Consider the following 15,303-nt stretch of genomic DNA (forward strand, 5'->3'; position numbering starts at 1 on the left):
GCATGCCCTGGAAGACATCAGGAGATGTCTGAAGTACTTGAGTACCTGCCACTCCGTGGGAGACCTAGATGGAGTTCCTGGCTCCTGGCTTCAGTCTGGCCCAGCTCCAGCTGTTGCAGGAATTTGGGGAATGAATCAGTGGTTGGAAGATCTCTGGCTGTCTCTTTCTGTCCTCTGCCTTTCAAATAAATGAAAATAAATGTTTAGTCACAAATACAAAGCTTCAGGTGCCCCAAAACCCAGATGTGACTCTGCCACCCAGGAGGCAGGCAGAGTGCAGTCATCTGGTTCCTTAGCCAGCACGAACTTTCCAGAAGTGTTACTGGGCCAAAGATGGAGATTAACAGTCTGCTTATGGCTACCACCACCTGGAAGCTAAACCAGTATAGGGATCAGATTTCACTTTTTGTGGCCTTATCTCTTGTTTTTTGGCTCATAACAGTTTTACAGTGTTTTGGGGAAGAAATCCATGATGCAGCAGAAAATTTGTTGCTACAGGGGCAGAGTTCCGTAATTTTAGTAAGAGTTTTTCAATGGATTTCATGGTCAACACCGTTTTTTATTCCATAACATTTCCCATGCAAAGCCTTTTCAAGAGACACACTGCAGTCCTTTTCTGTATTCATGGAGTTCCATACCTCACCAGCTCTCCTACTTTGCTGGGAAAAATTGCCTGGTGACACTTACGAGGTTGATTTAAAGCTCCACAAAATGTATTGAATGATTTTATTACAGAGACAGACAATAACCATTTCTGCTGCACATGGGAGCCAGTTGGTAGACCAGAGGGCTCCGTGTGACACTTCCTCTTCTCTGCTTTTGGCCAGCTGCACGCCTGGGCGTCTCCTTGACTCTCAGTGAGATGAGCACCAAGAGGAAAGGCTGGACCTCACTACAGGAGCTGATGAGGCTCTCGGCTGTGTTTTGTAGTGGCTCTGAACTTGCTAAGTGGCCGTGTAAGACGTGTTTCCCCATATCATCTGCAAAGGACAAAGGCTGCTCCAGGGTCCTCTGAGGTTTCCTTTTCCTGGACACACTTTGTTGTGACTCCTCTGGGACCCTTCCGTGTAGCAAACACTTAGGAAGTCACATCCAGCTTATGTTTGCATCTGATTACCACTGACTGGATTGCCCACTGAAGAAAGCATTATGTAATACATAAGCTGTAGGCTACTCCTCCAACCCCTAGTGAGGAATAAAGGCAGATTAAGGGCAGTGCTGCTGCTCTGTAGAGAAAGATGGGGCTTTATTTGATTAATTTTGGCCACCGTGGAGCCTGAAAAGCCTTCTAATACCTGGAACCTGTGAGAAGGTGCCCTGGATTAACCCCTTCCGTGGTGGGGTCCAGGGAATTAATGCCACATTGATAGGATTTTCCCAAACCAAGGGGATGGCGTCTCCCATCTGTCCGTTTGGGACTCCAGAATTGGCATTCCTGGTGTCTCCACATGCTGTATTTTCTTTCCGTGGCTCTTCCAGGTGGTTCCATTTGGGTTTTCTCAGAAACTTCCTGATTACTGTGAAAGCACACTGCCTTGAGCTCTGTTGTAGAAACAAGAAGGGAGGTTAATCATCAAGTTTGCTCACTACCCTGATGTAAACTCAGTAATACCCTTTCATAAAAGCTTCAGAGATTGCTAATTAGACAAAGGGTACTGGCTTTGCTTTCCATGGTCCCAACAAATACTGTTTGACTTGTAAGTGAAATGACTAGTTGCACTGAATGAGAAGGGTGATAATGCCTGTCTAAACAGCACAAAGCAAACAGTAAAAGCAGATACTGGGGGAAACCAAGGGTGCCTGAGCAATGGGACATATTTCCCCAAGCAGTTGTTCTCATGCTGCAACACAGTCCCTCTCATGGTAAAAATCAGAATAACCAGTGTTTCCTAATGATTCTGAGTGCTCTGTAATTCCATGGTTACTGGCATTCCCTCGCACTGTTTGCTTTACTCCCTACTCCAAAAAGCTCATGGAAAATGGAATTAAAACTTATTTTGGTGCAAATTGTTTTGATTTGCTGAATCGAGAGGTTTCTGTATGATTCTGAATCCAAAGTTAAAGAAATCTAAAATCCTTGAAAAAATGAAATGAGTCCTTTGGGATCTTAAATCCACTTTTTGAAATTTTGTGATCCACTGAGGTGAAAATTTCCATGGGATAAGGGAGATCTTGGATTCTGATCCCTGCCTGTTGCTGTGATTTTAGGCAAGCCATAGGGCATGACAAATGCAGTCTTTTGTCATGCCCTGTACTGGTTGGGCTGCTTTGTTCATGTGCCTGAAATGCTCGCAAGGTAATGAGATTTCTCTGGCTGGAGTGTTGAAGAAGTTTCAAATGATAAGCAGTGTATCCAATTGTGATTTTTAGAAGTGTAACTGAGAAGTGAAGCAGATTTATAGTGGACCTTGCTTATGGCAGTGTGCAAACAGGTCTGTCCCCAGCTCTTCCCCTAAAGCTGCTCCGGTGTTAGCTGGGGCGAATGCCCACTGAAGGCGTCGTGTTGGGAAGATTACTGTGCTCTGTGGAGGAAGATTTAGTCCATCTGGATCTTGGGGACTCAGGAGATTATGTCCTGGCTTGATCTTTCCCCTCCATCTCTTTGCTTCATGAGATTAATTTCCATTTTAACTTGGGTGGAATCCCATATGGCCTCTAGCATCTGAGTTCTTGCAGAAGCAGCCTTTGTTTTGTACTCATAGATGCATTAATGGAGCTTTGATCTTGTAGTTAAGAATTACAGAGTCTCACCTCTTTCATCTCTCTCCCATAGACTTGCTCATTTTTGCACTCGTTCTTCCTTCTCAATAAGTGCATGTTGAATAATTATTCCTGGAGCTCTTTCTGTGTAACTGGCACTGTGCTGGATCCCGGGCCTTGGAGATGAAAGGCACAGTTCTTGTCCCGAAGGAGTTTCTGGTCAAGGAGAGAAACAAGGGAACACACGATTGCAGTGCTGTGGACAGAAGTAAGCTCAGGGAGCGCCCCTCCTGTGATTGTGCTTTTCCGGAGGATGGGGGGAGCCTGCTTCAGGGAGCTCCCCCAGTTAAATGGCCACATCCTCATTCACTGAAGTGCAAGTCAACTTTCCCCTTAGAGGAGGTAGCACAGGGCTGTGGGAACAACTGGGTTCAAGTTTGTGTTAATGCCATTTTCAAGCACATAAGTTCAGGCAAGTCCCTGAACCATTCTGAGTCTCAGTTACATTATAGACCACAGTAAGCAGTACAAATAAAAGTACTTCAAAAAATGTAAAGCACTGTAAATTTAAGAGATTATCAGTAATGTAAGAAAGCCTCATCTTGCTTTGTGTCCATTATCAGCAACAAGATACCAGTAAAGAATAATCACAACTTTTACCTTGGGCTTCATTTTTTCCTGAAAGGTTTTACTAGTCCTGAAAGAATGTTTTTCTTTCTTTAAATAAAAAAGGCTTGTTGGTGTGTTTTCATCTACTTTAAAGGCAGAGATCAAGAAAGTAAGAGCAAGCAGGAGAGAGATCTTCCATCTGCTGGTTCATTCCCCAAATGCCTGCAATGGCCAGGCTGAAACCAGGATCCAGGAACTCCATTTGGGTCTGCCATGTGGTTTGCAGGATCCCAAGCACTTGAACCGTCGCCTGCTGCTTTCCAAGGTGTACATCAGCAGGGAAGTGAATCGGAAGCAAGGTAGCCAGGACTTAATCCATGGCACCTTGATATGGAATGTGGGCATCCCAAACTGCCCTAACCCACCCTGTCTCAATGCCTGTCCAGGTTTTTTCTTAATTGTATGCACAATCACATTGTGATGTCCAAAACAGTTCTCTTTTACCCTAGTCTCCAGTCACAAGAGAATTAGCATGCATCTTGGACTCTTTTATGGATAGCATATGTTAAAATCTCTATGGATAACTAGAGAGTACCTTTGCCAAGGAGTCTCCCCGAGGCACATGCCCTGTGTGGCAAGGCGACAGCTCGTTTGGGCCTAACTGAACAAAACAGAGAAAGTTCTTCTCCATCCTCTCCATACATTTTATCCCCACATTTGACATGTTGCTTAATGACAGCACTAAAAATTCAACATGGCTTTTGCTGTTTTGGGGGTAACATCTTAGGACTATAATGTTTACACAGTATTTGTGCAGATCATTGTATAGCTCATGATTAACTCACAAGGAAGATAATATCTCCACAAGCGTTCAGAGAGGTTAGGAAATTTGTCAATGGACTGTAAATGAAAGACTGGAATTTGAATTCCAGATGATCTCACTATAGGTACAGCCCATAGTCTTAGCTGAAAATACTTCTTTTTCTCCACAATACATGCACATCAAACTACTATCATATAAAATATTGTACCATTGTTTTTTCTTCGAAGGTAGCATATAAAATGACAAAGGCTGGACTGGCATTGTGGCTTAACTGCCTGCAACGCCAGCATCCAACATGGGCATCAGTTCAAATCCCAGCTACTCCACTTCTGTTAAAGCTGTAAGGCAGCTTTAACAGCTAGGCCACAGCACCAGCTTCACCACTAGATTCTTTAAAAGGTACTAAAGAAAATTTAATCACACTGGCAAAGACTCAAGTTGAGAGAGAAAAGGAGAAATCAAACATTTTAAGATTAAATATATCCATGATATACAAGTGTTAAATCCCATTATTAAAAGTCAGAAATTTTTCTATTAAAACACATTCCTATAACATTCCAGAAAAGGCAAAACCATAGGGGCAAGTTTGAAATCCAACCAGTGTTTGCCAGGGTCTGGGTGTGGGGGAGAGGGCTTTGTTCAGGGAACTTTTTTGGAGTGATGGAAATGTTCCATATGTTGACTGCTTGGTGGTTACAGACTATAGGTTTGTCAAAACTCAGAAAATGTACACCTCAAAAGGGTGACAATCACTGTATGTAAATTGAACATCAATAAACCTGACTTCAAAAACTGGAGAAAAGTGACTGGTGCCGTGGCTCACTTGGCTAATCCTCTGCCTGTGGCGCTGGCACTCCGAGTTCTAGTCCTGGTTGGGGCGCCGGGTTCTGTCCCGGTTGCTCCTCTTCCAGTCCAGCTCTCTGCTATGGCCTGGGAAGGCAGTGGAGGATGGCCCAGGTCCTTGGGCCCTGCGCCTGCATGGGAGACTGGGAGGAAGCACCCGGTTCCTGGCTTTGGACTGGCACAGCGCAGGCCGTGGTGGCCATTAGGGGAGTTGAACCAACGGAAAGAAGACCTTTCTCTCTACCTGTAAAAAAAAAAAAAAACTTGGAGAAAAGAATGTCCTGCAATAGAGTGTGTGACACATGAGGTACACTCTCCACATGACTCCACATGTGGGGATTCAGCCAATCAAGAATTAAAAATACTCAGGCCGGCGCCGTGGCTTAACAGGCTAATCCTTCACCTTGCGGCGACGGCACCCCGGGTTCTAGTCCCGGTCGGGGCGCAGGATTCTATCCCGGTTGCCCCTCTTCCAGGCCAGCTCTCTGCTATGGCCCGGGAGTGCAGTGGAGGATGGCCCAAGTGCTTGGGCCCTGCACCCGCATGGAAGACCAGGAGAAGCACCTGGCTCCTGGCTTCGGATCAGCGTGATGCGCCGGCCGCAGCGGCCATTGGAGGGTGAACCAGTGGCAAAAAGGAAGACCTTTCTCTCTGTCTCTCTCTCTCACTATCCACTCTGCCTGTAAAAAAAAAAAAAAAAAAAAAAAAAAAAGAAAGAAAAGAAAAATACTTGAGAAAAAAAATTGTGCCTGTGCCGAACACAGACTCTTGTTGTCATTATGTCCTAGACAATACAATCCAATAGCTATTCCCATAGCATTTTCGTTGTATGACAAGTGATAACCTAGATCATCCCTAGGTAATAGATAATAGTCTCTAGATAATCTAGAGATGATTTAAAGGCATTAGGAGGATGTGCATGGGTTCGATGTAAGTACCAGGCCATCTTTTTATAGGGTCTTGAGCATCCTTGGATTTGGGTATCCACAGGGCTCTGGGAACCCACTGTGGATACTGAGGAGGGCTGGTTAGCCCTTTTGGAGACCATCTTAATGGTCCGAACACTTAACCCATAAATAACCTATTCCAAGTCTGTGCCATGTCGTCACAGAGCCTGTAACTTGATTTTCTGCTAACAGAGCACGCCCATCTGCCTGCAACTTAAGCATTTTCACACACCTTCTAAAAGTTTAGCGATTGCTCTGCCTCAAGGAACCAAGCGCAGGATGCGGCAAGACTGGGCTATGAGATGGGGATTCGGGGATGGGGCGGGGGTTGGGTGGGACATTCCTGATTTGGTCCCCAGCAGGGGAGAAGCAGTGCAAACCCTCAGCAGGTAAATCATAGATGTCGCCCAGGTTGGGAGCGAATTTCCAACTCTGGATTGTTTGTTTAGTATTAGAAGTCTGAGATCAAGGATGGCCTAACATTAGCTTAATTAAAACACCAGTCAGATACACTTGAAAGCTAAGGCGTGCGTGTCTCCGGGCGCAATCGGGCGGGCGCCGTCAGCACCCCGCGGAGGTCAGCCGGCGGCTAACGCTGCCCGCAGGAGAACCCCCAACGCCGCGCCTGTGGCTTCTCCCTTCTCATTGGTCACTTCCCGGCTGCCTCGGTTGCCTATAGGCCCGCCCCGACGCCCGCTTCTATAAGAGGCGGGCCCCGCGGGACCGCGAACAGACCCGGTTTCCCGCTGGTGGCGCCCAGGTGAGTGGCACCGCCAGTTCCCGCGGACACCAGGCTCCGCCGGGGAGGGCTTGACGGCGCTCGGCCGGCGCGGGGCGGGCGTCGCGGCACCCTCCTGGGAGGTAAATGCTGGTTCGGAGCCAGGTCTGAGAGGATGCCCTTGTGCCTCCGCGGGCGATCACTTTTCTTTCTATCTTAGGGGAGAAAAGACAGTATTTTGGTGGGTGTCCTGTGTGCCAGAAATAGGCTGTTTTTACTTCATCTGATTTCACCTTTATAACAAATCCTGGGAGGTAAATATTTCTTTCATTCTCCCTATGAGGAAACGGGTTCCGAGCGGAACCCGTCTGGGCGCCTCCTCTATGTTAATAACGGATATATTCTTTCCTCTTCATCGAAGAGCAACACCTCTTCCCTTGCCCTTTCTCCTGGCATAAGATACACCCTCAAAGAAAGGGATCCTCAGGTACAAAGCCTCGTAGCATCACCCCTTCCGCTTCCCCTCCAGCCCCAGCAGAGGTCTGGGTTTGCTTGGTGCAAGGTGGCAGTGGAGCCACCAATAGGACAGCTAAGCTTCGCTTTGCCTTTAACGGGTTTTTCAGAGGTTTCAAATGAGCTCATAGGTGTTTATGCTAGTTGCCTTGGGGGGAGAAAAGACCAAGGTTGAACTTCCTAACCCAGTGAAAGTTTGTGCCTGTCGCGATGAGATTCTGGGTGTAAGTTTCTGTAAACATGATCTCTGTCGCTCCCGAATTTGGTCACTGGAGCTCATTTGTGCATAGGTTATTACCGTTATTAACTTATCTTCCGGTTGGAATGTGTCTTCCATTTCCGTTGTGTCTGCTATGGCTTTGGTTTCCTAGAATACCGTTTTTTCAAGGGCAATGTTTTCTTTTGTGTTTCATCTCCACTTTTATCCTCATTCCCATCCCCTCCCCACCCCTACTCCTGTTAGGCAAGAAAATCAAGACTCTCTAGAAGATTCTCTCCCTCTGAACCAGTCCTCAAGCAGCTCGTAGTTCTGTCGTCAAGCAGCATCCGTGCTTTCAAAGGACTGGAATTTAATAGTGCTTTGTGCTTCTGGGTCAGATAAACTTGAACCACACTTGTTATTGGCTAAACTGAGGGGAGACAGGAATTGGTCACTGTAAACACCCCAACCTCAACTCTCTCAGGCAGCCATGGGTCTTCTGCCGCCTTCTCAGAGTGTCTTCCTTATCCCCCTGGCCGGCTCTGCACACCCGCCTGAAGGGGTGGGAGAATGACAGCCTTCATTTCATGAGAAAAGGGTACCAATTCGCATTGGCTCATCAGTGTTGCTGTAAGAAGAAAACAAATAAATCTTTTTTTTTTTGACAGGCAGAGTGGACAGTGAGAGAGAGAGAAAGGTCTTCCTTTGCCGTTGGTTTACCCTCCAATGGCCAGCACATCGCACTGATCCGAAGGCAGGAGCCAGGTGCTTCTCCTGGTCTCCCATGGGGTGCAGAGCCCAAGCACTTGGGCCATCCTCCACTGCACTCCTCCTGGGCCACAACAGAGAGCTCGCCTGGAAGAGGGGCAACCGGGACAGAATCCGGTGCCCCGACCGGGACTAGAACCTGGGTGCTGGTGCCGCAAGGCGGAGGATTAGCCTATTGAGCCGAGGCGCCAGCCGAAAACAAATAAATCTTGATGAGACATGGATTCAAGCAAGTGTGATCTGTGGTCATTTTATGGCCTTTTATCTCACTAAGTTTTCTTTGAAGGAGTAAGGGAGGGTAGGTAGGTTAAACAGGGAAGGAAAGACTAACAAGGAGCCCAGGAAGATACTGAGGTCTGTGAAAGAGGTTTAGAGAAGTTCAGTGAAGGGGAAAAAAAAGAACTAATGCCTCATAAACTGTCAGCCAGGCAGTTTCAGCCAAACTTTAGTAAAAATCAAAGCCCTACCTGTAAGCTTATGGGGGGGGGGGGCAGAGAAGAGGGGGGAAATTTTCTTCCAGTTTCTTCCTTTTTTTTTTTTTTTTTGACAGGCAGAGTGGACAGCGAGAGAGAGAGACAGAGAGAAAGGTCTTCCTTTTGCCGTTGGTTCACCCTCCAATGGCCGCGGTAGGCGCGCTGCGGCCGGCGCACCGCGCTGATCCGATGGCAGGAGCCAGGGGCTTCTCCTGGTCTCCCATGGGGTGCAGGGCCCAAGGACCTGGGCCATCCTCCACTGCACTCCCTGGCCACAGCAGAGAGCTGGCCTGGAAGAGGGGCAACCGGGACAGGATCAGTGCCCCGACCGGGACTAGAACCCGGTGTGCCGGCGCCGCAAGGCGGAGGATTAGCCTATTGAGTCGCGGCGCTGGCCAGTTTCTTCCTTTTTTTAAAGATTTATTTTTATTTATTTGAAAGACAGAGTTACAGAGAGAGGTCTTCCATCCACTGGTTCACTTCCCAGATGGCAGCAATGGCCAGAGCTGCGCCAATCTGAAGCCAGGAGCCAGGAGCTTTCTCCAAGTCTCCCACGTGGGTGCAGGGGCCCAAGGACTTGGGCAATTTCTACTGCTTTCCCAGGTCATAGCAGAGAGCTGGATCTGAAGAGAAGCAGCCAGGACTAGAACTGGCACCCGTATGGGATGCCGGTGCTTCAAGCCAGGGTGTTAACCCGCTGCGCCACAGCGCTGGCCCTTCTTCCAGTTTCTTAGGAAAGGTTCCTTTTGAGAACCTTCACTCTTATCTTGCCTTAAACAAGAATAGGTAGGTGTCCAAATCTTAATATAATTCATATCTCTAAATAAATAAAAACATCAAATGCCTTCTATATCATAAATATTCAGTTAACGTGTCCTTCACTGACATCTGCCTGCACCCACTAAGGAAATGCTGGTGGAAAAACTAGATCCATTCTTGGATCAGGAAAAGAAATGAGATTTATGAACCTCTAAAGGTTCGAGCCAGGTCAGTCGTGACTGTTAGTATCTTCACACAATGATGTTTCCAGGGGAACCCAAGGGCCAGTTTTGAAACTTGAAAGGAAATCCTTATACAGTTTTATAATTAATAATTTTTTTCTAAACTCTAAGATTGTTGAAGGGCAAACTGCCAGGAAACCTAGAGTTTTGTCAGTGCTACCACTGACTTCCCTAAATCCCTTTTCTTTGCCATTTTCTGAGCCTAGCTCCCAGTTTGTTTACTTATATTATGAAAATAGTGATTTTAAAATATAGTGTAATGCTTGCAGAATTCTCTTCCTTCTGCATGTCATGGTGACAATGTAGGGAAAATAAATAATAAATGTAGGTTAACTCACTAAATTGTTGTTTGTAAAAGATTCACGAAATGAATCTCTTGAAATTTGGAATTTAACACATTTTAGGGATTTCATTATACATAAACCAAAAAAACGAAAGTCATCTTGCCTCAAAAGAATACTTGCATTTATGTCATAAAATATTTCTCATGTGTTTGCTACTATAAGAAATATGTTAATAACCATCTTATAAAATGTTTAATTCTCAGGGCAAGAAAAATTGCTTAACCAGAAGAGTTTAGAATGTCAGTTTCATTACACTTAACATTTTCTCCTTTTTGAAGACTAGAAAATGTGGGATGCATTCACCAATATTAGAGATAATATTGATTGAGTACTTAGTGTAGATCCACATTTGATCTAAGTTTCATATATATTATATTCCATTAATCCTTCTCACACCATGTATGTTATATATTTAATCTCATAGAACCATGAAATAGATGTTCATTATTCTTCCTCCAAATTCACAAATAAGGAAGTTGATGCACATAAATATTATAACTTGCCTAGATTGATTTACTTATATTATTTTGTGTCTCTTATTGTTTGTATCTGCTTCTATAGGACAGGGTAACCCATATTGTGTTTTAAAAAAGAAAAGTCCATCTTTGAATTATAAGCAGACACACAAGAAATGTTGCCAAAAATTTCCACATCTTTAAAAGTATTTTGAGAATGCACAGCTGAGACCATCCCTGATGTCAGCTCCAGAGCCACCATCTAGAATTCCAGCATATTCTTAAGTTTACCTTAAGAAATAGTCAATTCCTTTGAAGCTGCAACTCTTTTGTAATATATCTTGCTTCTCATCCATAAATCCTTTCTCAGCGAAGACTCGAGGATTTGTCGGAGGCTTCTTCAGTTAATCTCACAAAATAATGATCCTGGGGGTAGGGGAAGTGAGTAGGGGTACTCAGCCATCCCACAGCTGGGATTGCACGGACCCTTCTCTTCTCCTGAGTTACACTTAATGGGAAGTGTGTCCCCTCATCTTCCTTGCCCATCCCCAAGTATGTGAGCTCTTTAGAAGCAAGCTATCTTTAAATGTTTGCTGTCCTAACACTGACTATGGTGCTTTACACATGTCATTGTGCTTGGATTGAAATTTCATTACTTCTACCATTAGTAATCATTTGTTAGAAATTTATGTATTTATTTGAAAGAGAGAGAGAGAAAAAAATAGGGGGGGTGGGGAGAGATCCCATCTACTGCTTCACTCCTCAATTGCCTCCAACAGCTGGGATTGGGCCCAGCTGGATCCAGGAGCTGGGAATTCAGTCCAGGTCTCCCAGGCTGGTGGCAGAGACCCAAGTACTTGAGCCATCACCTTCTGCCTCCCAGGTGCTCATTATCAGGAAGCTGGATCCAAAGCACAGGGGGACTCAATCTCAGGCGTCCCAAGTGGTGGCTTAAACTGCTGCCCTACAATGCCCACTCCCTAATGGTATATTAATCGTTGGGCCAAATGCCTCCTCATACCATTTGTAATCATTCGGATCACAGAAAAACCCACACTATTATTAAGTTTACTGGCCACTTAATTTCTAGGCATTTGAAATTGAGATTATTTTAATTTGAGAGAATAAATTGGCACAACTAAAAATATCTAAGCATTTTTGGAGACTTAAGCACAATAAATTGATACTTGTTAAAATTTGAATCATATATCTCAGTCTCTTTTTTCAGAACACCACATCGTATTCTGACATTCAGAATGTGTAAGAGTTTTGGATGTTGTGAGTTCATGTCAGCTGTTTGGGAACTTAGCTATATTCAAAATTTGTGTAGCATCCTGAGGTCATAACTGATAAACCTCAGATCAGTGGTCACACATGTCAGGTTTTACATTCCACATGTCTCCTTACACTGTTTTGCAGTGTAAATAGGTAGTGACAAGATGTCAAAGTAGAAGACAATTTCTAAATAGAAGCCACATTTTGTTTCTATCTTCTGCTTCTCTCAACATTTTCAAGATAACCTTGGAGAAAACAGATCTCTATGCTACCATTCACATTTGCACAGACCCAGTTTTAAATGTGTGTGCTCACATTCTCTAGCTGTGTGACCATGGACAGGCTGGTTAGTTTCTGTAAGCTTCAGTTTTCTCTTTTACAAAATAGATATAATTCCTATCTCCTCCCACAAAAGCTTATGGGAATTAAATGGGGTAATATTAGTGCATTACAGACATTTGATATACTTCCCTTACCTACTTCTTGGGTTGTTAAGAGTGGACAAAATCTTGTCAGTAGAGGGAAGAATTATTTTTTCCTTATCTCCATACTCTTTGAACTTATTCACAGAAGTCCTTCCAATAGTACATGCCTGATAAATAATTGACAAAATAAATTCTAAAGGTATCAGAAAGACTGAATGCTGAAGCAGAAAATTCAGCAGGTGCATTTAGTATCTGGTTATTGCTTATGAAAATAACTATGAGCCATTTTGGTACTTTATACCCTCTTTCAAGTCAGGGGGCACTGTTCAGGGCTGTCACCTATCCTATAAGGGGCCCCAAAATGTTACATAGTATGGGTTTTGTTTTTAAGATTTTATTTATTTTGAGAGGTAGAGTTACAGACAGTGAGAGGGAGAGAGAGAAAGGTCTTCCGTCCGCTGGTTCACTCCCCAAATGGCTGCAATGGCCGGAGCTGTACCGATCTGAAGCCAGGAGCCAGGAGCTTCTTCTGGGTCTCCCACATGGATGCAGGGGCCCAAGGACTTGGGCCATCCTCTACTGCTTTCCCTGGCCATAGCAGAGAGCTGGTCTGGAAGAGGAGCAGCCGGGACTAGAACCGGCGCCGCAGGTGGGGGATTAACCTATTGCACCACAGCGCCGGCCCCACATACTATGGGTTAAGGAAAATTATATATGGAGGCTGGCGCTGTGGCTCAACAGGCTAATCCTCTGCCTAGCGGCGCCAGCACACCGGGTTCTAGTCCCGGTTGGGGCGCCAGTGGAGGATGGCCCAAGTGCTTGAGCCCTGCACCCGCATGGGAGACCAGGAGAAGCACCTGGCTCCTGCCTTCGGATCAGTGTGGAGGATTAGCCTAGTGAGCCATGGCACCGGCACTCCGTGACTTTTATTTCTAGAGAATAAATTGGCACAACTCAAACAATCTAAGTGGTTTTGTGAACTTGACAAAATATGGAGAAGTTTTTCCAAGCCAGGACTTTAGCTTAGTGGAAAACTACCTTGCCTTATTTTCCTCACTTAACCTTGGGTCAGACTGGCTGTGACATGATGCTTAGACTGGCATTTGGGTGGGCATAGGAGATCAAGTCCGAATGCCCCTGCACTGTCTGGGTGGAAGCTTTTGAAGGGTCTGTCCCTGCTTACCTGGCCCACGTGGCCTCTCACTGCTCTGTAGTGGTTGGTCGCTTCCTCATCTTCTTTCACCTCCACATGTACTCCTTCCCATCACCTCCTTTTTTTTTTAAGATCATGTTAAAGCACATCTTCAAGGGAAGCCTCTCTGAACAGGACAGAATAATTAATCTAGTTACCGCTGTCATGATACCATCTGTTCTCATGACAGCTTTTACCCTTTTGCATTGTCATGCTCTCCTTATCAGACCCTCAGTTCCCTGAGGGTGGGAATCATATATTTAATGCGTTTTTAACTTATTTATTCATTTAGTGGCATCTATACAGTATTATTATGTTTAGGGACTATGAAGATGCTGAGCATACAAATGGTGAGTTAAAGTAATATGATCCCTGGGGGCTGACGCTGTGGTGCAGCAGGTTAAGCTGCCATCTGCAACTCCAACGTCTTCTATGGGTGCCAGTTCAAGTCCCGGCTGCTTCACTTGTTAATAATAATAATAATAATAATAATGTGATCTCTGCCCCCATGGAGTTCACAGTCTAGTTTGAGAGACAGACATAACCAAATATTCACTGAGGCAAAGTCACAACTGCAGCTGTGACTGTTGTTGTGAATGGGAAGTATATGGTTCTTTTATTTTATTTTACTTTTTTTTATTTGACAGGTAGAGTTATAGACAGAGAAAGAGACAGAGAGAAAGGTCTTCCTTCCATTGGTTCACTCCCCAAATGGCCTCTACGGCCAGCGCTACACCGATCCAAAGCCAGGAGCCAGGTGCTTCTTTCTGGTCTCCCATGTGAGTGCAGGGGCCCAAGCACCTAGGCCATCCTCCACTGCCTTCCCAGGCCACAGCAGAGAGCTGGACAGGAAGGGGAGCAACCAAGACTAGAACTGGCACCCATATGGAATGCCGGCGCCACAGGCGGAGGATTAACAAAGTGAGCCACAGCGCCGGCCCCAAGGGGGGTATATGGTTCTATGATAACCAAGAGTAAAGGGTTGACCTGGGAGGGCAGGGAAAGCTTCCACCAGGGAGTAAAGTGTTGAGCTGTGGTAGGCTGGAACAGAGTCTCTCTGGCTCCAAGCCCACAGTCACCACTGTATCTGTTCTGAGTGGTTGCCATGGGCTTGGATCGATCAGTGAGAACAAGTGAAAGACAGTGAAATCAGTCATATCATTTTGAATTGTTATAAGTTAATTCCACTAGGACTACAATATGGAACTTGGCTTAATAACCAAAGGGAAATGATTCAGAATACATTCTTAAATGCTGTTTTCATTGATTACTCCAAATCTTATTTCTCAAATGTGAATCAGCTGACAGCCACCAATGAAAAGATATCCTACCCTACTATACACCCACAATATCCTCACCTCCAACACATGTACAGGTAGTACTTGTAGGCCAATACTGAAAAAGATTCAGGACCCGTGGCCAAGGAATTCTATGGGCAGAGAGTGGAACCAGAATTCTCCTGGCTAGTATTTACCCATCTGGTCCACATGTGCTCAGAGCTGGCTAGGCTTTGAGTTTGCAAAGCAAGCAGAAGGGCTTGCTTTTGCTCTAAAGATGCTGCCCCGTTCAAAGTCAAGACACATACGGATAAAACATTTGGGGAAGCCATTCAGGATGTGTATAATGGCGTACTGAAATTGTGGGTGAAGGAGGTAGGACTTCATGGGGGAAGAGCACCCAGTATCAGGCTATACTCATCAGGGAGACCGCAAGGACCCAGTGGGCTGAGTCACGTCCTGAAAGAAGGATGGGTTTAGAAAAAAAGAAAAGGAAACTAGTAATACAGCTACTGGTTATTCTAGGCATGATGGTAGGAAAGCGCTATCTTATTTAGTCTCGTTGCAGTTTATCTGAGTTTTACGTTTTTGACAATTAAGTTTTAAGCTTTCAGGAAAGTGAAGCTTGGGTAAATTAATGTGCCTTTGGTTATTGAATATTATCCATATTGTGCAACTTCTTTTTTAGCCTGTTTTCTGTAGTTTCATACTTTAGTTTTAGAGAATTACTCCAAAGTCATC

At 45.1% G+C, this 15,303-nt stretch overlaps 1 protein-coding gene across 1 annotated transcript in view; it reads left to right on the forward strand.

Annotated features, from left to right (window-relative positions):
- SAAL1 (serum amyloid A like 1) overlaps positions 1-15,292 on the forward strand; it is a 49,981-nt gene extending 34,689 nt beyond the window's left edge. Inside the window, exon 13 of the mRNA XM_062196415.1 lies at positions 15,251-15,292. Coding sequence (XP_062052399.1) covers positions 15,251-15,277 — 27 coding nt within the window. The 3' untranslated portion in view covers positions 15,278-15,292. The remainder of the gene's footprint in view (positions 1-15,250) is intronic.
- Positions 15,293-15,303: the final 11 nt, after the last annotated feature.

The sequence above is a fragment of the Lepus europaeus genome, chromosome 7, assembly GCF_033115175.1.
Source record: "Lepus europaeus isolate LE1 chromosome 7, mLepTim1.pri, whole genome shotgun sequence".
NCBI lineage: Eukaryota > Metazoa > Chordata > Mammalia > Lagomorpha > Leporidae > Lepus > Lepus europaeus.